The following is a 22,713-nucleotide window of genomic DNA, read 5'->3' as shown; positions in this document are numbered from 1 at the left end:
GCTCAGAGCCAAGGTAGACAGGGAATGGAGGCGAGACCGAGGAGGAGGGGGATGGGGAGGCTCAGAGCGAAGGTAGACAGGGAATGGAGGCGAGACCGAGGAGGAGGGGGTGAGGCCGGAGGCCAGAAGGAGGGGGATGGGGGAGGCTCAGAGCCGAGGTAGACATGGAATGGAGGCGAGACCGAGGAGGAGGGGGATGGGGAGGCTCAGAGCGAAGGTAGACGGAATGGAGGCGAGACCGAGGAGGAGGGGGAGGCTCAGAGGTGAGGTAGACACAGATTGGAGGCGAGACCGAGGAGGAGGGGGTGTGGCCGGAGGCCAGGAGGAGGGGATGGGGGAGGCTCAGAGGTGAGGTAGACACGGAATGAAGGTGAGACCAAGGAGGACTGGTTGAGGCCGGAGGGGGATGGGGGAGGCTCACAGCCGAGGTAGACACGGAATGGAGACGAGACCGAGGAGGAGGGGGGTTAGGCCGGAGGCCAGAAGGAGGGGGATGGGGGAGGTTCAGAGGTGAGGTAGACACGGAATGGAGGCGAGACCGAGGAGGACTGGTTGAGGCCGCAGGCCAGGAGGAGGGGGATGGGGGAGGCTCACAGCCGAGGTAGACACGGAATGGAGACGAGACTGAGGAGGAGGGGGCGAGGCCGGAGGCCAGGAGGCTCAGAGCCGAGGTAGACACGGAATGGAGGTGAGACCGAGGAGGAGGGGGCGAGGCCGGAGGCCAGGAGGTGGGGGATGGGGGAGGCTCAGAGGTGAGGTAGACAGGGAATGGAGGCGAGACCGCGGAGGAGGGGGCAATGTTATGATTGAGTCACCGTAGGAGGCAAAAACAGAAATGCTAGCTAAGTCCTGAAAACCAGAGAAGTTGGCAACTATCAGATTGCAGACCCCTGAACCTATCAACACAACTAGCAGTAGCCGTGGGGGGTTCCTACGATGACCTAGACCCCTCGATCACAGCCGGAGAGATACATAGGCCTAAAGAAGGAAAGGGGAAATCTAACTGCCCCAGAGCAGACCCCAAAGCAGTAGGCAGCCCCCCACATATAATGACGGTGAAGCAAGATGAAAACACTTACACAGACAGAAAGACAGGCTGAGCAAAGACGGGGCCCAAAAACTACCTAGATAGGAACGGATAGGAAGGCTGCTCTCTGCAATCTGCCAAAACCCTATCAGAGACAAAAGCCAACAAGCTGATATAAAAATGGCCCTGAAGCAACTAAGCTTCAAAAACTAAATCAGCGCTCAGGTACTTTCAGAAGACAGAGCTCAAGGAACACTGCACACTCCAGCAGGGAGTGGAAGAATCCAAAAAGCAAGAAAAACAAAAACACAGCTTAGATGCAAAAAGGCAAAACAGAAAACTTAGCTTTAGGAGAGCAGGAATCAGACTGGTGTCCAAGAGTCCACAGAGAAATCACCCGCAGGGCAGAAAGGGCGTAGGCTGCCTTAAATCCAGTCAGTGACTCCACTCAGCCAATCGTCTTCATTAGTCCCAGGTGTCTGATAATCAGGCTCACTACCTTCCTTCACTAGAATAGGGAGTTCACCAGGCCTCAGTGACGGAGGGGAAAATGAACTCACAACAGTAACCCCCCCTTGAGGAGGGGTCACCGAACCCTCAACCACGCCACCAGGGCGATCAGGGTGAGCCCGATGAAAGGCATGCACCAATCTTTTGGCATGAATATCAGAGGCAGAGACCCAGGAATTATCCTCCTGACCATAACCCTTCCACTTAACCAAATACTGGAGTCTCCGTCTAGCCAGACGGGAATCCAGAATTTTCTCTACCTCATATTCCAAGTTACCTTCAACCAATACAGGGTCCGGAGGTGCCACCTCAGGCACAACTGGCTCAACAAACCTCTTCAACAAGGACTTATGGAACACATTATGGATCTTAAATGTGACAGGAAGAGCCAAACGAAAAGAGACCGGATTAATAATCTCCACAATCTTGTAAGGTCCAATAAATCTAGGCTTAAACTTAGGAGAAGCCACCTTCATAGCAATATTTTTTGATGATAACCACACCATATCACCAATCTTAAACTGGGGACCAATGGTCCTATGTCGATTGGAAAACTGCTGGGCCTTTTCCTGGGAGAGAGATAACTTATCCACCACTTGGTCCCAGATCTGGTGCATTCTCTCCACCACAGTGTCAACACCTGGGCAGGCAGAAGGCTCCACCTGCCCTGAAGAAAATCGAGGGTGAAAACCAAAGTTACAAAAAAAAGGTGACATCAAAGTGGCAGAACTAGCTCTATTATTTAAAGCAAATTCGGCCAAGGGCAAAAATGAAACCCAATCATCCTGATCAGCGGAAATAAAACATCTCAAATACGACTCCAAGGTCTGGTTTGTTCTCTGTCTGCCCATTGGTCTGAGGGTGAAAAGCAGAGGAGAAGGACAACTGAATTCCCAACTTGGAACAGAACGTCCTCCAAAATTTAGACACAAATTGAACTCCTCTGTCAGATACAATGTTCTCAGGAATCCCATGCAAGCGAACCACCTGTTGCAAAAACAGAGGCAACAACTCAGAGGAAAATGGCAACTTAGGGAGTGGTACAAGATGAACCATCTTAGAGAACCTATCACAAATCACCAAAATAACAGTCAATCTTTGAGAGATCGGCATATCAGAGATGAAATCCATTGAAATATGGGTCCATGGCCTCCTGGGGACCGGCAAAGGCATCAACAACCCACTAGAGCGAGAACAAGATATAGACCGGGAGCAAGTCCCACAGGACTGCACAAAATTCCTGACATCAGGAGACAAGGTGGGCCACCAAAAAGAGCGACTCACCAGATCTCTAGTACCAAAAAATACCTGGATGACCAGCCAATGCAGAGCAATGAACTTCAGACATCACTCTCTTCTTCCACTGGTCAGGAACATACAACTTTCCACTGGGGCAACGCTCAGGTTTGTCCTCCTGGAACTCTTGCAGAGCAAGTCTCAAATCGGGCGAGATGGCAGAAAGAACTACCCCTTCGCCTAAGATGGTGGCAGGCTTGGTCACCACAGGAGAATCAGCAAAGAAACTCCTAGAGAGGGCGTCTGCCTTGACATTCTTAGTTCCAGGAAGGAAAGACCACAAAATCAAAACGTGTAAAAAACAAGGCCCACCTAGCCTGTCTAGGGTTCAAGCGTTTAGCCGACTCTAGGTAAATCAAATTTTTGTGGTCAGTGAGGACCACAACTTGATGTTTGGCTCCCTCCAACCAATGTCTCCACTCCTCAAATGCCCATTTCATGGCCAACAGTTCCCGATTCCCCACATCATAGTTACGTTCAGATGAAGAGAACTTACGGGAAAAGAAAGCACAGGGATTCATTTTAGATGTTACCGGATCCTTTTGGGACAACACCGCCCCTGCACCAATCTCAGAAGCATCCACCTCTACCTGGAACGGGAGTGAGACATCAGGTTGCCGCAGAACCGGGGCGGAGGTAAATCTACGCTTCAGCTCCTGAAAGGAAGCAACCGCCTCCGGAGACCAATTCAACACATCCGCACCCTTCCTGGTCAGGTCAGTCAATGGTTTGGCAATACTAGAAAATTTTGCTATAAATTTCCGATAAAAATTAGCAAAACCCAAAAACTTCTGGAGGGCCTTCAAAGAAGTGGGCTGAACCCAATCATAAATGGCCTGTACCTTGGCCGGGTCCATTTCAATAGTTGACGGAGACAAAATAAATCCCAAAAAAGAAATTCTCTGTACTCCAAAAAGGCATTTTGATCCTTTGACATACAGAGAATTCTCTCTCAAGATCCGGAACACAGTCCGAACATGTTCCACATGAGAATCCCAATCCTTGGAGAAGATCAAAATATCATCCAGATAGATAATCAAAAATTTATCCACAAAGTCTCGGAAAATATCGTTCATGAAGCACTGGAAGACAGAAGGGGCATTAGTGAGCCCAAAAGGCATCACCAGGTACTCAAAATGTCCCTCCGGAGTATTAAACGCCGTCTTCCATTCATCCCCCTGCTTAATGTGGATAAGATTATACGCCCCCTGAGGTCAAGCTTGGTAAACCAGCAAGCACCTCTGACTCTAGAGAATAGATCCGAAATTAGGGGTAACGGATACTGATATTTAATAGTAATTTTATTGAGGGCACGATAATCAATACAAGGCCTTAAAGAACCATCCTTCTTGGCCACAAAAAAAAAAAACGGCACCTAAGGGTGAAGAGGATGGTCTAATATGACCCTTCTCCAACGCCTCCTTAATATAGGACCGCATAGCCTCGTGCTCGGGTACAGATAAATTGAAGAGCCGACCCTTGGGAAATTTACACCCCGGGTTTAGTTCAATTGCACAGTCATAACTCCTATGAGGAGGCAAGGACGCAGACTCATTCTCACTAAATACATCATAGTAGTCCGCCAAATAGTCAGGAACCTCATGCGACTGAGGAGAGGTGGAAAAAACCGGAGCCTCACTAAAGGTACACCGGCAACCCCAACTCACCACAGACACAGACTTCCAATCCAAAACTGGATTATGAATCTGCAACCAGGGAAACCGCAGAACAACGGCATCATGCAGACCATGCAACACCAAAAATCTGCAATTTTCTTGGTGGTCTGGGGCGACCCGCATGACCAACTGGGTCCAAAACTGAGGTTTATTTTTAGCCAGAGGGGTAGCATCAATCCCCCTCAAAGGGATAGGCGTCTGCAGAGGTGTCAACGGAAATCCACAACGTTTAGCAAAATCCAAGTCCATTAGGTTTAGCGCTGCTCCCGAATCCTCAAAAGCCTTGGCTGAAAATGTGGACAGGGAACAGATCAGAGTAATCGCCAAAAGAAACTAAGGCTGAACCCCACCAACAGAAAACGTGTGTGCAAAGCGTTTCTCATGTTTAGGACAAACAGAAATAACATGTGAGGCATCTCCACAGAAAAAACACAGCTTATTACGCCTTCTGAATTCCTGACGTTGCGCCTTAGACAAAACTCTATCACATTGCATAGGTTCAGACGTCTGTTCAACCGGTGGCAACACCTCTCGTGTAATCCTGCGTTCACGTAAATGCCGATCAACCTGAATGGCTGAAGACATAGAATCGTCCAGACCAGAGGGAACAGGAAATCCCACCATAGTATCTTTTACGGCTTCTGACAAACCCTTCCGAAAGAGAACAGCCAAGGAACTATCATTCCAGGTAGTAAGGACCGCCCACTTTCAGAACTTTTGACAGTACAACTCTGCAGAATCTCGACCCTGGTTCAATGCTAACAGGGTCTTTTCAGCCTGATCAATAGCATTAGGTTCGTCATACAACAACCCCAAGGCTTGAAAAAATGCGTTCACATTAGTCAGAATAGGATCATCTGGTTTCAAAGAAAACGCCCAATCCTGGGGATCGCCACGCAGCAAAGAGATGACAATTTTAACCTGCTGCGCGGAGCTCCCTGACGAGTTAGGCTTCAAAGCAAAAAATAATGTACAATTATTTTTGAAACTCAAAAATTTAGATCGATCCCCAAAAAATACATCAGGTGTGGGGATCTTTGGTTCAGCAGCATGTGAATGAGCAAGATAGGCGGAAATTCCCCGCACTTCCGCAGCGAGCTGCTCCACACGATCAGACAATTGCTTAATCTCCATTGAGAGAAAAAAATTCCCCCTACGGCCTCAGAGATATAGAGGAAAGAATATACATTTTTTTTTTTTTTTAAACACAATTCTTTCCTGCTATTGAGTACCCCAGGATCTGTGGTTTGGGCGGGTGATTCTGTTATGATTGAGTCACCGTAGGAGGCAAAAACAGAGATGCTAGCTAAGTCCTGAAAACCAGAGAATTTGGCAACTATCATATTGCAGACCCCCAAACTTATCAACACAACTAGCAGTAGCCGTGGGGGGTTCCTACGATGACCTAGACCCCTCGATCACAGCCGGAGAGATACATAGGCCTAAAGAAGGAAAGGGGAAATCTAACTGCCCCAGAGCAGACCCCAAAGCAATAGGCAGCCCCCCACATATAATGACGATGAAGCAAGATGAAAACACTTACACAGACAGAAAGACAGGCTGAGCAAAGACGGGGCCAAAACTACCTAGATAGGAACGGATAGGAAGGCTGCTGTCTGCAATCTGCCAAAACCCTATCAGAGACAAAAGCCAACAAGCTGATATAAAAATGGCCCTGAAGCAACTAAGCTTCAAAAACTAAATCAGCACTCAGGTACTTTCAGAAGACAGAGCTCACGGAACACTGCACACTCCAGCAGGGAGTGGCAGAATCCAAAAAGCAAGAAAAACAAAAACCAATCTTAGAAGCAAAAGGCAAAACAGAAAACTTAGCTTTAGGAGAGCAGGAATCAGACTGGTGTCCAAGAGTCCACAGAGAAAGCACCCGCAGGGCAGAAAGGGCGTAGGCTGCCTTAAATCCAGTCAGAGACTCCACTCAGCCAATCGTCTTCATTAGTCCCAGGTGCCTGATAATCAGGCTCACTACCTTCCTTCACTAGAATAGGGAGTTCACCAGGCCTCAGTGACGGAAGGGAAAATGAACTCACAACAGGGCGAGCCCAGAGGCCAGGAGGTAGGGGAGGCTCAGAGGTGAGGTAGACACGGAATGGAGGTGAGACCAAGGAGGAGGGGGCGAGGCCGGAGGAGGGGGATGGGGAGGCTCAGAGGTGAGATAGACATGGAATGGAGGTGAGACCTAGGAGGAGGGGTTGAGGCTGGAGGCCAGGGGGAGGCTCAGAGGTGAGGTAGACAAAGAATGGAGATGAGACCGAGGAGGAGGGGGCGAGCCCAGAGGCCAGGAGGAGGGGGATGGGGGAGGCTTAGAGCCAAGGTAGACAAGGAATGGAGGCGAGACCGAGTAGGAGGGGGCGAGGCCGTAGGCCAGGAGGAGGGGGATGGGGAAGGCTTAGAGCCAAGGTAGACACGGATTGGAGGAGAGACAGAGGAGGAGGGGGCGAGGCCGGAGGCCAGGAGGAAGGGGATGGGGGATGCTCAGATCCAAGGTACACACGGAATGGAGGCGAGACCGAGGAGGGGGGGCGAGAGAGGAGGCCAGGAGGAGGGGGGAGGCTCAGAGCCGAGGTAGACACGGAATGGAGGCGAGACCGAGGAGGGGGTGAGGCCGGAGGCCAGAAGGAGGGGGATGTTCAGAGCCGAGGTAGACAGGGCATGGAGGAGAGAGGAGGAGGGGGCGAGGCCGGAGGCCAGGAGGAGGGGGATGTTCAGAGCTGAGGTAGACAGGGCATGGAGGAGAGAGAGGAGGAGAGAGAGGAGGAGGGGGCGAGGACGGAGGCCAGGAGGAGGGGGATGGGGGAGGCTCACAGGTGAGGTAGACACGGAATGGAGGAGAGGAGGAGGGGGCGAGAGAAGAGGCCAGAAGGAGGGAGATGCCTCACGGAGCAGCGGTATGCCCCTGAGTTTTGAGGTGAGGGGGACAGTGGTAAGCCCAGAGCTGAAGTAGACACAGAATGGAGGCGAGACCGAGGAGGGGGCGGAGATGAGCCTAAGGAAGTATCATATAATTACATAATTAGCAAGACCAGAAAAAGCCCTGTGTCCAACCAGTTCAGCCTATATTCCATCAGAATAAAACCCCAGATCTCCGTCTTTCTAAAGAACCTAATCACTGTCAGATACAATATCGTTACGCTCCAGGAAGACATCCAGGCCTCTCTTGAACCCCTCGACTGAGTTCGCCATCACCACCTCCTCAGGCAGGGAATTCCAGATTCTCACTGCCCTAACTGTAAAGAATCCTCTTCTATGTTGGTGGAAATACCTTCTCCTCCAGACGCAGAGAATGCCCCCTTGTGACCGTCACCTTGGTATAAACAGATCCTCGGAGAGATATTTGTATTGTCCCCTTATATACTTATACATGGTTATTAGATCGCCCCTCAGTCGTCTTTTTTCTAGACTAAATAATCCTAATTTTGCTAATCTCTCTGGGTATTGTAGTTCCCCCATCCCCTTTATTAATTTTGTTGCCCTCCTTTGTACTCGCTCTAGTTCCATTATATCCTTCCTGAGCGCCGGTGCCCAAAACTGTACACAGTCCTCCATGTGTGGTGTAACTAGGGATTTGTGCAGAGGCAGTATAATGCTCTCATCATGTGTATCCAGACCTATTTTAATGCGCCCCATGATTTTGTTTGCCTTTGCAGCCGCTGCCTGGCACTGGCTGCTGCAGGTAAGTTTATCATTAAGGCCGGTTTCACATTTGCGTTAAAGGACGCAGGCGCCGCCAAACTCATACTGCGCACGGCCTGCGTCCCCAGTGATAAAGAGAAGGGACGCATGCAGCGTCATGCGCCCAGAGGTGGAGCTACCGGCAGAGGCGGGGCAGGGCTTAGCGGCCGTGCGCAGACCGACACTGCGCCCTTTAATGCAAATGTGAAACCGGCCTAACTAGGATCCCCAAGTCCTTCTCCAGGTCAGGTTTCCCCAGTGGTTTCCCGTTCAGTGTGTAATGGTGACAGTGATTCCTTCTTCCCATCAGTGGTCACAGAGGCCGGACAGGCAGCTGTCAGGGATGGAAGTGACTCCTGCTGTGATCAGGGGGTTGGAGCAGCTGATCCAGGAGGTCCCTCCATCTCCACCATTCTAGGGTCTGCGAGAGCGGAGGTGAGGGGGCAGGAGGCGCAGACACGTACCCCACACACTGCTGATCTTTAGAGCCCGGGCGACTCCTCCGGCAGCAGAGCCGCTGTGCATACACGTGAGAGACGCGTCTCGCACTTATGACATCATCAGGAGGCGCCGGGAACATGGCCGCCGCTGTGCGGAGGACTCCGGGAACATGGCCGCCGCTGTGCGGAGGACTCCGGGAACATGGCCGCCGCTGTGCGGAGGACTCCGGGAACATGGCCGCCGCTGTGCGGGAGGAGCTAAGGATGTGGTGGGCGGAGTGAGAGGAGTGTGACCTCTCCTGTCCTGTGACCGTGTGGAGAGAATGGCGACCGCGCTGAGATCTGTGCGGAGACTGCAGGTAGAGGACGGCTCCTTAAAGCGGCTGACCTTCCTGTGTGACCTGCCCCTCCTCCAGTGTGTAACCTGCCCCCCTCCCCCAGTGTGTAACCTGCCCCTCCCCCAGTGTGTAGCCTGCCCCTCCCCCAGTGTGTAACCTGCCCTCCTCCCCCAGTGTGTAACCTGCCCCCTCCGCCAGTGTGTAGCCTGCCCCCTCCGCCAGTGTGTAACCTGCCCCCCTCCCCCAGTGTGTAACCTGCCCCCTCCTCCAGTGTGTAACCTGCCCCCCTCCCCCAGTGTGTAACCTGCCCCTCCTCCAGTGTGTAGCCTGCCCCCTCCGCCAGTGTGTAACCTGCCCCCCTCCCCCAGTGTGTAACCTGCCCCCTCCCCTAGTGTGTAACCTGCCCCTCCCCCAGTGTGTAACCTGCCCCCCTCCCCCAGTGTGTAACCTGCCCCCCTCCGCCAGTGTGTAACCTGCCCCCCTCCCCCAGTGTGTAACCTGCCCCCCTCCCCCAGTGTGTAACCTGCCCCTCCTCCAGTGTGTAGCCTGCCCCTCCTCCAGTGTGTAGCCTGCCCCTCCTCCAGTGTGTAACCTGCCCCCCTCCTCCAGTGTGTAACCTGCCCCTCCTCCAGTGTGTAGCCTGCCCCTCCTCCAGTGTGTAGCCTGCCCCTCCTCCAGTGTGTAACCTGCCCCCCTCCTCCAGTGTGTAGCCTGCCCCTCCTCCAGTGTGTAACCTGCCCCTCCTCCAGTGTGTAACCTGCCCCTCCTCCAGTGTGTAGCCTGCCCCTCCCCCAGTGTGTAACCTGCCCCTCCTCCAGTGTGTAACCTGCCCCCCTCCTCCAGTGTGTAACCTGCCCCTCTCCTCCAGTGTGTAACCTGCCCCTCTCCTCCAGTGTGTAGCCTGCCCCCCTCCTCCAGTGTGTAACCTGCCCCTCCTCCAGTGTGTAGCCTGCCCCCTCCCCCAGTGTGTAACCTGCCCCTCCTCCAGTGTGTAGCCTGCCCCCCTCCTCCAGTGTGTAACCTGCCCCTCCTCCAGTGTGTAGCCTGCCCCCCTCCTCCAGTGTGTAACCTGCCCCTCCCCCAGTGTGTAGCCTGCCCCCTCCCCTAGTGTGTAGCCTGCCCCCTCCTCCAGTGTGTAACCTGCCCCTCCCCCAGTGTGTAACCTGCCCCTCCTCCAGTGTGTAGCCTGCCCCCTCCCCCAGTGTGTAACCTGCCCCCTCCCCCAGTGTGTAACCTGCCCCTCCTCCAGTGTGTAACCTGCCCCCTCCCCCAGTGTGTAACCTGCCCCCTCCGCCAGTGTGTGACCTGCCCCCTCCCCTAGTGTGTAACCTGCCCCCTCCCCCAGTGTGTAACCTGCCCCCTCCCCCAGTGTGTAACCTGCCCCCTCCGCCAGTGTGTAACCTGCCCCCTCCGCCAGTGTGTAACCTGCCCCCTCCGCCAGTGTGTAACCTGCCCCCTCCCCTAGTGTGTAGCCTGCCCCCTCCCCCAGTGTGTAACCTGCCCCTCCTCCAGTGTGTAGCCTGCCCCCTCCCCCAGTGTGTAACCTGCCCCTCCTCCAGTGTGTAGCCTGCCCCCTCCCCCAGTGTGTAACCTGCCCCCTCCCCCAGTGTGTAACCTGCCCCTCCTCCAGTGTGTAACCTGCCCCCTCCCCCAGTGTGTAACCTGCCCCCTCCCCCAGTGTGTAACCTGCCCCCTCCGCCAGTGTGTGACCTGCCCCCTCCGCCAGTGTGTGACCTGCCCCCTCCCCTAGTGTGACCTGCCCCCTCCCCTAGTGTGTGACCTGCCCCCTCCCCTAGTGTGTAACCTGCCCCCTCCGCCAGTGTGTAACCTGCCCCCTCCCCCAGTGTGTAACCTGCCCCTCCCCCAGTGTGTAACCTGCCCCCTCCGCCAGTGTGTAACCTGCCCCTCCTCCAGTGTGTAACCTGCCCCTCCTCCAGTGTGTAACCTGCCCCCCTCCCCCAGTGTGTAGCCTGCCCCCCTCCCCCAGTGTGTAACCTGCCCCTCCTCCAGTGTGTAACCTGCCCCTCCTCCAGTGTGTAACCTGCCCCTCCTCCAGTGTGTAACCTGCCCCTCCTCCAGTGTGTAGCCTGCCCCTCCTCCAGTGTGTAACCTGCCCCTCCTCCAGTGTGTAACCTGCCCCTCCTCCAGTGTGTAACCTGCCCCCCTCCCCCAGTGTGTAGCCTGCCCCCCTCCTCCAGTGTGTAACCTGCCCCTCCTCCAGTGTGTAACCTGCCCCTCCTCCAGTGTGTAACCTGCCCCTCCTCCAGTGTGTAGCCTGCCCCTCCTCCAGTGTGTAACCTGCCCCTCCTCCAGTGTGTAGCCTGCCCCTCCTCCAGTGTGTAACCTGCCCCTCCCCCAGTGTGTAGCCTGCCCCTCCCCCAGTGTGTAACCTGCCCCTCCTCCAGTGTGTAACCTGCCCCCCTCCTCCAGTGTGTAACCTGCCCCCCTCCTCCAGTGTGTAACCTGCCCCTCTCCTCCAGTGTGTAACCTGCCCCTCTCCTCCAGTGTGTAGCCTGCCCCCCTCCTCCAGTGTGTAACCTGCCCCTCCTCCAGTGTGTAGCCTGCCCCCTCCCCCAGTGTGTAACCTGCCCCTCCTCCAGTGTGTAGCCTGCCCCCCTCCTCCAGTGTGTAACCTGCCCCTCCTCCAGTGTGTAGCCTGCCCCCCTCCTCCAGTGTGTAACCTGCCCCTCCCCCAGTGTGTAGCCTGCCCCCTCCCCTAGTGTGTAGCCTGCCCCCTCCTCCAGTGTGTAACCTGCCCCTCCCCCAGTGTGTAACCTGCCCCTCCTCCAGTGTGTAGCCTGCCCCCTCCCCCAGTGTGTAACCTGCCCCCTCCCCCAGTGTGTAACCTGCCCCTCCTCCAGTGTGTAACCTGCCCCCTCCCCCAGTGTGTAACCTGCCCCCTCCGCCAGTGTGTGACCTGCCCCCTCCCCTAGTGTGTAACCTGCCCCCTCCCCCAGTGTGTAACCTGCCCCCTCCGCCAGTGTGTAACCTGCCCCCTCCGCCAGTGTGTAACCTGCCCCCTCCGCCAGTGTGTAACCTGCCCCCTCCCCTAGTGTGTAGCCTGCCCCCTCCCCCAGTGTGTAACCTGCCCCTCCTCCAGTGTGTAGCCTGCCCCCTCCCCCAGTGTGTAACCTGCCCCTCCTCCAGTGTGTAGCCTGCCCCCTCCCCCAGTGTGTAACCTGCCCCCTCCCCCAGTGTGTAGCCTGCCCCTCCTCCAGTGTGTAACCTGCCCCCTCCCCCAGTGTGTAACCTGCCCCCTCCGCCAGTGTGTGACCTGCCCCCTCCGCCAGTGTGTGACCTGCCCCCTCCCCTAGTGTGTGACCTGCCCCCTCCCCTAGTGTGTGACCTGCCCCCTCCCCTAGTGTGTAACCTGCCCCCTCCGCCAGTGTGTAACCTGCCCCCTCCCCCAGTGTGTAACCTGCCCCTCCCCCAGTGTGTAACCTGCACCCTCCCCCAGTGTGTAACCTGCCCCCTCCCCCAGTGTGTGACCTGCCCCCTCCCCCAGTGTGTGACCTGCCCCCTCCCCTAGCGTGTGACCTGCCCCCTCCCCTAGCGTGTGACCTGCCCCCTCTTCCAGTATGTAACCTGCCCCCTCTTCCAGTGTGTAACCTGCCCCTCTCCTCCAGTGTGTAGCCTGCCCCCTCCTCCAGTGTGTAGCCTGCCCCCTCCTCCAGTGTGTAGCCTGCCCCCTCCTCCAGTGTGTAGCCTGCCCCCCTCCTCCAGGATGTGGTGGGCGGAGTGAGAAGAGTGTGACCTCTCCTGTCCTGTGACCGTGTGGAGAGAATGGCGACCGCGCTGATATCTGTGCGGAGACTGCAGGTAGAGGACGGCTCCTTAAAGCGGCTGACCTTCCAGTGTAACCTGCCCCTCCCCCAGTGTGTAACCTGCCCCCCTCCTCCAGTGTGTAACCTGCCCTCTCCGCCAGTGTGTAACCTGCCCCCTCCGCCAGTGTGTGACCTGCCCCCTCCCCCAGTGTGTGACCTGCCCCCTCCCCCAGTGTGTGACCTGCCCCCTCCCCCAGTGTGTGACCTGCCCCCTCCCCCAGTGTGTGACCTGCCCCCTCCCCCAGTGTGTAACCTGCCCCCTCCCCCAGTGTGTGACCTGCCCCCTCCCCCAGTGTGTGACCTGCCCCCTCCCCCAGTGTGTGACCTGCCCCCTCCCCCAGCGTGTGACCTGCCCCGTCCCCCAGCGTGTGACCTGTCCCCTCCCCTAGCGTGTAACCTGCCCCCTCCCCCAGTGTGTAACCTGCCCCCTCTTCCAGTGTGTACCTGCCCCCTCCCCCAGTGTGTGACCTGCCCCCTCCCCCAGTGTGTGACCTGCCCCCTCCCCCAGTGTGTGACCTGCCCCCTCCCCCAGTGTGTGACCTGCCCCCTCCCCCAGTGTGTAACCTGCCCCCCTCCCCCAGTGTGTAACCTGCCCACTCTTCCAGTGTGTAACCTGCCCCCTCCCCTAGTGTGTAACCTGCCCCCTCTTCCAGTGTGTAACCTGCCCCCTCCTCCAGTGTGTAACCTGCCCCCCTCCCCCAGTGTGTGACCTGCCCCCTCCCCCAGTGTGTGACCTGCCCCCTCCCCAGTGTGTAACCTGCCCCCTCCCCCAGTGTGTAACCTGCCCCCTCCCCTAGTGTGTAACCTGCCCCCTCCCCCAGTGTGTAACCTGCCCCCCTCCTCCAGTGTGTAACCTGCCCCCCTCCTCCAGTGTGTAACCTGCCCCCCTCCTCCAGTGTGTAACCTGCCCCCCTCCTCCAGTGTGTAACCTGCCCCCCTCCTCCAGTGTGTAACCTGCCCCTCCTCCAGTGTGTAACCTGCCCCTCCTCCAGTGTGTAACCTGCCCCTCCTCCAGTGTGTAACCTGCCCCTCCTCCAGTGTGTAGCCTGCCCCTCCTCCAGTGTGTAGCCTGCCCCTCCTCCAGTGTGTAACCTGCCCCTCCTCCAGTGTGTAACCTGCCCCTCCTCCAGTGTGTAACCTGCCCCCCTCCCCCAGTGTGTAGCCTGCCCCCCTCCTCCAGTGTGTAACCTGCCCCTCCTCCAGTGTGTAACCTGCCCCTCCTCCAGTGTGTAACCTGCCCCTCCTCCAGTGTGTAACCTGCCCCTCCTCCAGTGTGTAGCCTGCCCCTCCTCCAGTGTGTAACCTGCCCCTCCTCCAGTGTGTAGCCTGCCCCTCCTCCAGTGTGTAACCTGCCCCTCCTCCAGTGTGTAACCTGCCCCTCCTCCAGTGTGTAGCCTGCCCCTCCCCCAGTGTGTAACCTGCCCCTCCTCCAGTGTGTAACCTGCCCCCCTCCTCCAGTGTGTAACCTGCCCCTCTCCTCCAGTGTGTAACCTGCCCCTCTCCTCCAGTGTGTAGCCTGCCCCCCTCCTCCAGTGTGTAACCTGCCCCTCCTCCAGTGTGTAGCCTGCCCCCTCCCCCAGTGTGTAACCTGCCCCTCCTCCAGTGTGTAGCCTGCCCCCCTCCTCCAGTGTGTAACCTGCCCCTCCTCCAGTGTGTAGCCTGCCCCCCTCCTCCAGTGTGTAACCTGCCCCTCCCCCAGTGTGTAGCCTGCCCCCTTCCCTAGTGTGTAGCCTGCCCCCTCCTCCAGTGTGTAACCTGCCCCTCCCCCAGTGTGTAACCTGCCCCTCCTCCAGTGTGTAGCCTGCCCCCTCCCCCAGTGTGTAACCTGCCCCCTCCCCCAGTGTGTAACCTGCCCCTCCTCCAGTGTGTAACCTGCCCCCTCCCCCAGTGTGTAACCTGCCCCCTCCGCCAGTGTGTGACCTGCCCCCTCCCCCAGTGTGTAACCTGCCCCCTCCGCCAGTGTGTAACCTGCCCCCTCCGCCAGTGTGTAACCTGCCCCCTCCGCCAGTGTGTAACCTGCCCCCTCCGCCAGTGTGTAACCTGCCCCCTCCGCCAGTGTGTAACCTGCCCCCTCCCCTAGTGTGTAGCCTGCCCCCTCCCCCAGTGTGTAACCTGCCCCTCCTCCAGTGTGTAGCCTGCCCCCTCCCCCAGTGTGTAACCTGCCCCTCCTCCAGTGTGTAGCCTGCCCCCTCCCCCAGTGTGTAACCTGCCCCCTCCCCCAGTGTGTAACCTGCCCCCTCCCCCAGTGTGTAACCTGCCCCTCCTCCAGTGTGTAACCTGCCCCCTCCCCCAGTGTGTAACCTGCCCCCTCCGCCAGTGTGTGACCTGCCCCCTCCGCCAGTGTGTGACCTGCCCCCTCCCCTAGTGTGTGACCTGCCCCCTCCCCTAGTGTGTGACCTGCCCCCTCCCCTAGTGTGTAACCTGCCCCCTCCGCCAGTGTGTAACCTGCCCACTCCCCCAGTGTGTAACCTGCCCCTCCCCCAGTGTGTAACCTGCACCCTCCCCCAGTGTGTAACCTGCACCCTCCCCCAGTGTGTGACCTGCCCCCTCCCCCAGTGTGTGACCTGCCCCCTCCCCTAGCGTGTGACCTGCCCCCTCCCCTAGCGTGTGACCTGCCCCCTCTTCCAGTATGTAACCTGCCCCCTCTTCCAGTGTGTAACCTGCCCCTCTCCTCCAGTGTGTAGCCTGCCCCCTCCTCCAGTGTGTAGCCTGCCCCCTCCTCCAGTGTGTAGCCTGCCCCCTCCTCCAGTGTGTAGCCTGCCCCCCTCCTCCAGGATGTGGTTGGCGGAGTGAGAAGAGTGTGACCTCTCCTGTCCTGTGACCGTGTGGAGAGAATGGCGACCGCGCTGATATCTGTGCGGAGTCTGCAGGTAGAGGACGGCTCCTTAAAGCGGCTGACCTTCCAGTGTAACCTGCCCCTCCCCCAGTGTGTAACCTGCCCCCCTCCTCCAGTGTGTAACCTGCCCTCTCCGCCAGTGTGTAACCTGCCCCCTCCGCCAGTGTGTGACCTGCCCCCTCCCCCAGTGTGTGACCTGCCCCCTCCCCCAGTGTGTGACCTGCCCCCTCCCCCAGTGTGTGACCTGCCCCCTCCCCCAGTGTGTGACCTGCCCCCTCCCCCAGTGTGTGACCTGCCCCCTCCCCCAGTGTGTGACCTGCCCCCTCCCCCAGTGTGTGACCTGCCCCCTCCCCCAGTGTGTGACCTGCCCCCTCCCCCAGTGTGTGACCTGCCCCCTCCCCCAGCGTGTGACCTGCCCCCTCCCCCAGCGTGTGACCTGCCCCCTCCCCTAGCGTGTAACCTGCCCCCTCCCCCAGTGTGTAACCTGCCCCCTCTTCCAGTGTGTACCTGCCCCCTCCCCCAGTGTGTGACCTGCCCCCTCCCCCAGTGTGTGACCTGCCCCCTCCCCCAGTGTGTGACCTGCCCCCTCCCCCAGTGTGTAACCTGCCCCCCTCCCCCAGTGTGTAACCTGCCCACTCTTCCAGTGTGTAACCTGCCCCCTCCCCTAGTGTGTAACCTGCCCCCTCTTCCAGTGTGTAACCTGCCCCCTCCTCCAGTGTGTAACCTGCCCCCCTCCCCCAGTGTGTGACCTGCCCCCTCCCCCAGTGTGTGACCTGCCCCCTCCCCAGTGTGTAACCTGCCCCCTCCCCCAGTGTGTAACCTGCCCCCTCCCCTAGTGTGTAACCTGCCCCCTCCCCCAGTGTGTAACCTGCCCCCCTCCTCCAGTGTGTAACCTGCCCCCCTCCTCCAGTGTGTAACCTGCCCCCCTCCTCCAGTGTGTAGCCTGCCCCTCCTCCAGTGTGTAACCTGCCCCCCTCCTCCAGTGTGTAACCTGCCCCCCTCCTCCAGTGTGTAACCTGCCCCCCTCCTCCAGTGTGTAACCTGCCCCCCTCCTCCAGTGTGTAACCTGCCCCTCCTCCAGTGTGTAACCTGCCCCTCCTCCAGTGTGTAACCTGCCCCTCCTCCAGTGTGTAACCTGCCCCTCCTCCAGTGTGTATCCTGCCCCCCTCCTCCAGTGTGTAACCTGCCCCTCCTCCAGTGTGTAGCCTGCCCCCTCCCCCAGTGTGTAACCTGCCCCTCCTCCAGTGTGTAGCCTGCCCCCCTCCTCCAGTGTGTAACCTGCCCCTCCTCCAGTGTGTAGCCTGCCCCCCTCCTCCAGTGTGTAACCTGCCCCTCCCCCAGTGTGTAGCCTGCCCCCTCCCCTAGTGTGTAGCCTGCCCCCTCCTCCAGTGTGTAACCTGCCCCTCCCCCAGTGTGTAACCTGCCCCTCCTCCAGTGTGTAGCCTGCCCCCTCCCCCAGTGTGTAACCTGCCCCCTCCCCCAGTGTGTAACCTGCCCCTCCTCCAGTGTGTAACCTGCCCCCTCCCCCAGTGTGTGACCTGCCCCCTCCGCCAGTGTGTGACCTGCCCCCTCCCCTAGTGTGTGACCTGCCCCCTCCCCTAGTGTGTAACCTGCCCCCTCCCCCAGTGTGTAACCTGCCCCCTCCGCCAGTGTGTAACCTGCCCCCTCCGCCAGTGTGTAACCTGCCCCCTCCGCCAGTGTGTAACCTGCCCCCTCCCCTAGTGTGTAGCCTGCCCCCTCCCCCAGTGTGTAACCTGCCCCTCCTCCAGTGTGTAGCCTGCCCCCTCCCCCAGTGTGTAACCTGCCCCTCCTCCAGTGTGTAACCTGCCCCTCCTCCAGTGTGTAACCTGCCCCCTCCGCCAGTGTGTAACCTGCCCCCTCCGCCAGTGTGTAACCTGCCCCCTCCGCCAGTGTGTAACCTGCCCCCTCCCCTAGTGTGTAGCCTGCCCCCTCCCCCAGTGTGTAACCTGCCCCTCCTCCAGTGTGTAGCCTGCCCCCTCCCCCAGTGTGTAACCTGCCCCTCCTCCAGTGTGTAGCCTGCCCCCTCCCCCAGTGTGTAACCTGCCCCCTCCCCCAGTGTGTAACCTGCCCCTCCCCCAGTGTGTAACCTGCACCCTCCCCCAGTGTGTAACCTGCACCCTCCCCCAGTGTGTGACCTGCCCCCTCCCCCAGTGTGTGACCTGCCCCCTCCCCTAGCGTGTGACCTGCCCCCTCCCCTAGCGTGTGACCTGCCCCCTCTTCCAGTATGTAACCTGCCCCCTCTTCCAGTGTGTAACCTGCCCCCTCCCCCAGTGTGTGACCTGCCCCCCTCCTCCAGTGTGTAACCTGCCCCCTCTTCCAGTGTGTAACCTGCCCCCCTCCTCCAGTGTGTAGCCTGCCCCCTCCTCCAGTGTGTAGCCTGCCCCCCTCCTCCAGGATGTGGTGGGCGGAGTGAGAAGAGTGTGACCTCTCCTGTCCTGTGACCATGTGGAGAGAATGGCGACCGCGCTGATATCTGTGCGGAGACTGCAGGTAGAGGACGGCTCCTTAAAGCGGCTGACCTTCCAGTGTAACCTGCCCCTCCCCCAGTGTGTAACCTGCCCCCCTCCTCCAGTGTGTAACCTGCCCTCTCCGCCAGAGTGTAACCTGCCCCCTCCGCCAGTGTGTGACCTGCCCCCTCCCCCAGTGTGTGACCTGCCCCCTCCCCCAGTGTGTGACCTGCCCCCTCCCCCAGTGTGTGACCTGCCCCCTCCCCCAGTGTGTGACCTGCCCCCTCCCCCAGTGTGTGACCTGCCCCCTCCCCCAGTGTGTGACCTGCCCCCTCCCCCAGTGTGTGACCTGCCCCCTCCCCCAGCGTGTGACCTGCCCCCTCCCCCAGCGTGTGACCTGCCCCCTCCCCCAGCGTGTGACCTGCCCCCTCCCCTAGCGTGTAACCTGCCTCCTCCCCCAGTGTGTAACCTGCTCCCTCCCCCAGTGTGTGACCTGCCCCCTCCCCCAGTGTGTGACCTGCCCCCTCCCCCAGTGTGTGACCTGCCCCCTCCCCCAGTGTGTGACCTGCCCCCTCCCCCAGTGTGTGACCTGCCCCCTCCCCCAGTGTGTGACCTGCCCCCTCCCCCAGTGTGTGACCTGCCCCCTCCTCCAGTGTGTGACCTGCCCCCTCCCCCAGTGTGTGACCTGCCCCCTCCCCCAGTGTGTGACCTGCCCCCTCCCCCAGTGTGTGACCTGCCCCCCTCCTCCAGTGTGTAACCTGCCCTCTCCGCCAGTGTGTAACCTGCCCCCTCCGCCAGTGTGTGACCTGCCCCCTCCCCCAGTGTGTGACCTGCCCCCTCCCCCAGTGTGTGACCTGCCCCCTCCCCCAGTGTGTGACCTGCCCCCTCCCCCAGTGTGTGACCTGCCCCCTCCCCCAGTGTGTGACCTGCCCCCTCCCCCAGTGTGTGACCTGCCCCCTCCCCCAGTGTGTGACCTGCCCCCTCCCCCAGTGTGTGACCTGCCCCCTCCCCCAGCGTGTGACCTGCCCCCTCCCCCAGCGTGTGACCTGCCCCCTCCCCCAGCGTGTGACCTGCCCCCTCCCCTAGCGTGTAACCTGCCCCCTCCCCCAGTGTGTAACCTGCCCCCTCTTCCAGTGTGTACCTGCCCCCTCCCCCAGTGTGTGACCTGCCCCCTCCCCCAGTGTGTGACCTGCCCCCTCCCCCAGTGTGTAACCTGCCCCCCTCCCCCAGTGTGTAACCTGCCCACTCTTCCAGTGTGTAACCTGCCCCCTCCCCTAGTGTGTAACCTGCCCCCTCTTCCAGTGTGTAACCTGCCCCCTCCTCCAGTGTGTAACCTGCCCCCCTTCCCCAGTGTGTGACCTGCCCCCTCCCCCAGTGTGTGACCTGCCCCCTCCCCCAGTGTGTGACCTGCCCCCTCCCCCAGTGTGTAACCTGCCCCCTCCCCTAGTGTGTAACCTGCCCCCTCCCCCAGTGTGTAACCTGCCCCCCTCCTCCAGTGTGTAACCTGCCCCCCTCCTCCAGTGTGTAACCTGCCCCCCTCCTCCAGTGTGTAACCTGCCCCCCTCCTCCAGTGTGTAACCTGCCCCCCTCCTCCAGTGTGTAACCTGCCTCCTCTTCCAGTGTGTAACCTGCCTCCTCTTCCAGTGTGTAACCTGCCACCCTCCTCCAGTGTGTAACCTGCCCCCCTCCCCCAGTGTGTGACCTGCCCCCTCCCCCAGTGTGTGACCTGCCCCCCTCCTCCAGTGTGTAACCTGCCCCCTCTTCCAGTGTGTAACCTGCCCCCCTCTTCCAGTGTGTAGCCTGCCCCCTCCTCCAGTGTGTAGCCTGCCCCCCTCCTCCAGGATGTGGTGGGCGGAGTGAGAAGAGTGTGACCTCTCCTGTCCTGTGACCGTGTGGAGAGAATGGCGACCGCGCTGATATCTGTGCGGAGACTGCAGGTAGAGGACGGCTCCTTAAAGCGGCTGACCTTCCAGTGTAACCTGCCCCTCCCCCAGTGTGTAACCTGCCCCCCTCCTCCAGTGTGTAACCTGCCCTCTCCGCCAGTGTGTAACCTGCCCCCTCCGCCAGTGTGTGACCTGCCCCCTCCCCCAGTGTGTGACCTGCCCCCTCCCCCAGTGTGTGACCTGCCCCCTCCCCCAGTGTGTGACCTGTCCCCTCCCCCAGTGTGTGACCTGCCCCCTCCCCCAGTGTGTGACCTGCCCCCTCCCCCAGTGTGTGACCTGCCCCCTCCCCCAGTGTGTGACCTGCCCCCTCCCCCAGCGTGTGACCTGCCCCCTCCCCCAGCGTGTGACCTGCCCCCTCCCCTAGCGTGTAACCTGCCTCCTCCCCCAGTGTGTAACCTGCTCCCTCCCCCAGTGTGTGACCTGCCCCCTCCCCCAGTGTGTGACCTGCCCCCTCCCCCAGTGTGTGACCTGCCCCCTCCCCCAGTGTGTGACCTGCCCCCTCCCCCAGTGTGTAACCTGCCCCCCTCCCCCAGTGTGTAACCTGCCCACTCTTCCAGTGTGTAACCTGCCCCCTCCCCTAGTGTGTAACCTGCCCCCTCTTCCAGTGTGTAACCTGCCCCCTCCTCCAGTGTGTAACCTGCCCCCCTCCCCCAGTGTGTGACCTGCCCCCTCCCCCAGTGTGTGACCTGCCCCCTCCCCCAGTGTGTGACCTGCCCCCTCCCCCAGTGTGTAACCTGCCCCCTCCCCCAGTGTGTAACCTGCCCCCCTCCTCCAGTGTGTAACCTGCCCCCCTCCTCCAGTGTGTAACCTGCCCCCCTCCTCCAGTGTGTAACCTGCCCCCCTCCTCCAGTGTGTAACCTGCCTCCTCTTCCAGTGTGTAACCTGCCACCCTCCTCCAGTGTGTAACCTGCCCCCCTCCTCCAGTGTGTAACCTGCCCCCCCTAGTGTGTAACCTGCCCCCACCCCTAGTGTGTAACCTGCCCCCCTCCCCCAGTGTGTAACCTGCCCCCCTCCCCCAGTGTGTAACCTGCCCCCCTCCCCCAGTGTGTAACCTGCCCCCTCCCCCAGTGTGTAACCTGCCCCCTCCCCCAGTGTGTAACCTGCCCCCTCCCCTAGCGTGTAACCTGCCCCCTCCCCTAGCGTGTAACCTGCCCCCTCCCCTAGCGTGTAACCTGCCCCCTCCCCTAGCGTGTAACCTGCCCCCTCCCCTAGCGTGTAACCTGCCCCCTCCCCTAGCGTGTAACCTGCCCCCTCCCCTAGCGTGTAACCTGCCCCCTCCCCTAGCGTGTAACCTGCCCCCTCCCCTAGCGTGTAACCTGCCCCCTCCCCTAGCGTGTAACCTGCCCCCTCCCCTAGCGTGTAACCTGCCCCCTCCCCTAGCGTGTAACCTGCCCCCTCCCCTAGCGTGTAACCTGCCCCCTCCCCCAGCGTGTAACCTGCCCCCTCCCGCAGCGTGTAACCTGCCCCCCTCCCCCAGTGTGTAACCTGCCCCCCTCCCCCAGTGTGTAGCCTGCCCCCCTCCTCCAGTGTGTAGCCTGCCCCCTCCTCCAGTGTGTAGCCTGCCCCCTCCTCCAGTGTGTAGCCTGCCCCCTCCTCCAGTGTGTAGCCTGCCCCCTCCTCCAGTGTGTAGCCTGCCCCCTCCTCCAGTGTGTAGCCTGCCCCCTCCTCCAGTGTGTAGCCTGCCCCCCTCCTCCAGTGTGTAGCCTGCCCCCCTCCTCCAGTGTGTAGCCTGCCCCCCTCCTCCAGTGTGTAGCCTGCCCCCCTCCTCCAGTGTGTAGCCTGCCCCCCTCCTCCAGTGTGTAGCCTGCTCCCCTCCTCCAGTGTGTAGCCTGCTCCCCTCCTCCAGTGTGTAACCTGCCCCCTCCCCCATTGTGTAACCTGCCCCCCTCCCCCAGTGTGTAACCTGCCCATTCCCCCAGTGTATAACCTGTCCCCTCCTCCAGTGTGTAACCTGCCCCCTCCCCCAGTGTGTAACCTGCCCCCCTCCCCTAGTGTGTAACCTGCCCCCCTCCCCCAGTGTGTAACCTGCCCCCCTCCCCCAGTGTGCAACCTGCCCCCCTCCCCCAGTGTGTAACCTGCCCATTCCCCCAGTGTGTAACCTGCCCCCTCCCCCATTGTGTAACCTGCCCATTCCCCCAGTGTGTAACCTGCCCCCTCCCCCAGTGTGTAACCTGCCCATTCCCCCAGTGTATAACCTGTCCCCTCCTCCAGTGTGTAACCTGCCCCCTCCCCCAGTGTGTAACCTGCCCCCCTCCCCTAGTGTGTAACCTGCCCCCCTCCCCCAGTGTGTAACCTGCCCCCCTCCCCCAGTGTGCAACCTGCCCCCCTCCCCCAGTGTATGTATAAGTGTAAAAGTGTGCAGATTTATGCAACAGCATTTTTTGTTATTTTTCTTTTATCACCTGAAAACATTTCATTTTGTTTCTCATTAGATTTGTTCTTGGTAGGATTGTTTCCCAGGCGGGTGCGAACTGTTGATGAGAGTGATATCATGGGTTTGGTAGTGACGGTCTGTCCATCTGTCCAGCAGGTGCTGCTGCTGCTGCCGAGGATCAGTGTGACCCCTGTCCGGGGTGAGAGTGGAGGTGAGACGTCCTCGTACCCTCTGGCCTACAGTGACTGCTCATGACTTGTCTTCAGGGCAGGACTTTCTGAAGTCTGCCCC

General features: G+C 59.6%; 2 protein-coding genes across 7 annotated transcripts in view; one reads left to right on the top strand and one right to left on the bottom strand.

The window, feature by feature from the left end:
- Window positions 1-8,836, bottom strand: part of WDR4 (WDR4 tRNA N7-guanosine methyltransferase non-catalytic subunit) — a 71,252-nt gene extending 62,416 nt beyond the window's left edge. The window contains exon 1 of the mRNA XM_073564704.1: window positions 8,664-8,836. Within this exon, the coding sequence (XP_073420805.1) occupies window positions 8,664-8,724 (61 nt within the window). The 5' untranslated portion in view covers window positions 8,725-8,836. The remainder of the gene's footprint in view (window positions 1-8,663) is intronic.
- A 38-nt stretch (window positions 8,837-8,874) lies between these two features.
- The window catches only part of NDUFV3 (NADH:ubiquinone oxidoreductase subunit V3), a 71,473-nt gene continuing 57,634 nt past the window's right edge, over window positions 8,875-22,713 (top strand). The window contains exons 1-2 of one of the 6 annotated variants that reach the window (XM_073564702.1): window positions 8,875-8,998; window positions 22,579-22,633. In XM_073564702.1, the coding sequence (XP_073420803.1) occupies window positions 8,963-8,998; window positions 22,579-22,633 (91 nt within the window). In that variant the 5' untranslated portion in view covers window positions 8,875-8,962. Of the gene's footprint in view, window positions 8,999-19,902; window positions 20,043-22,480; window positions 22,634-22,713 lie in introns of those variants that run through there. The other 5 variants (XM_073564698.1, XM_073564700.1, XM_073564703.1 and 2 more) reach the window with 5 other exon arrangements.

Source organism: Dendrobates tinctorius, unplaced genomic scaffold (assembly GCF_039654945.1).
Source record: "Dendrobates tinctorius isolate UK_male_01 unplaced genomic scaffold, ASM3965494v1 ptg000475l, whole genome shotgun sequence".
Taxonomy (NCBI): Eukaryota; Metazoa; Chordata; class Amphibia; order Anura; family Dendrobatidae; genus Dendrobates; species Dendrobates tinctorius.
This window is presented reverse-complemented; position numbering and strand designations above follow the sequence as displayed.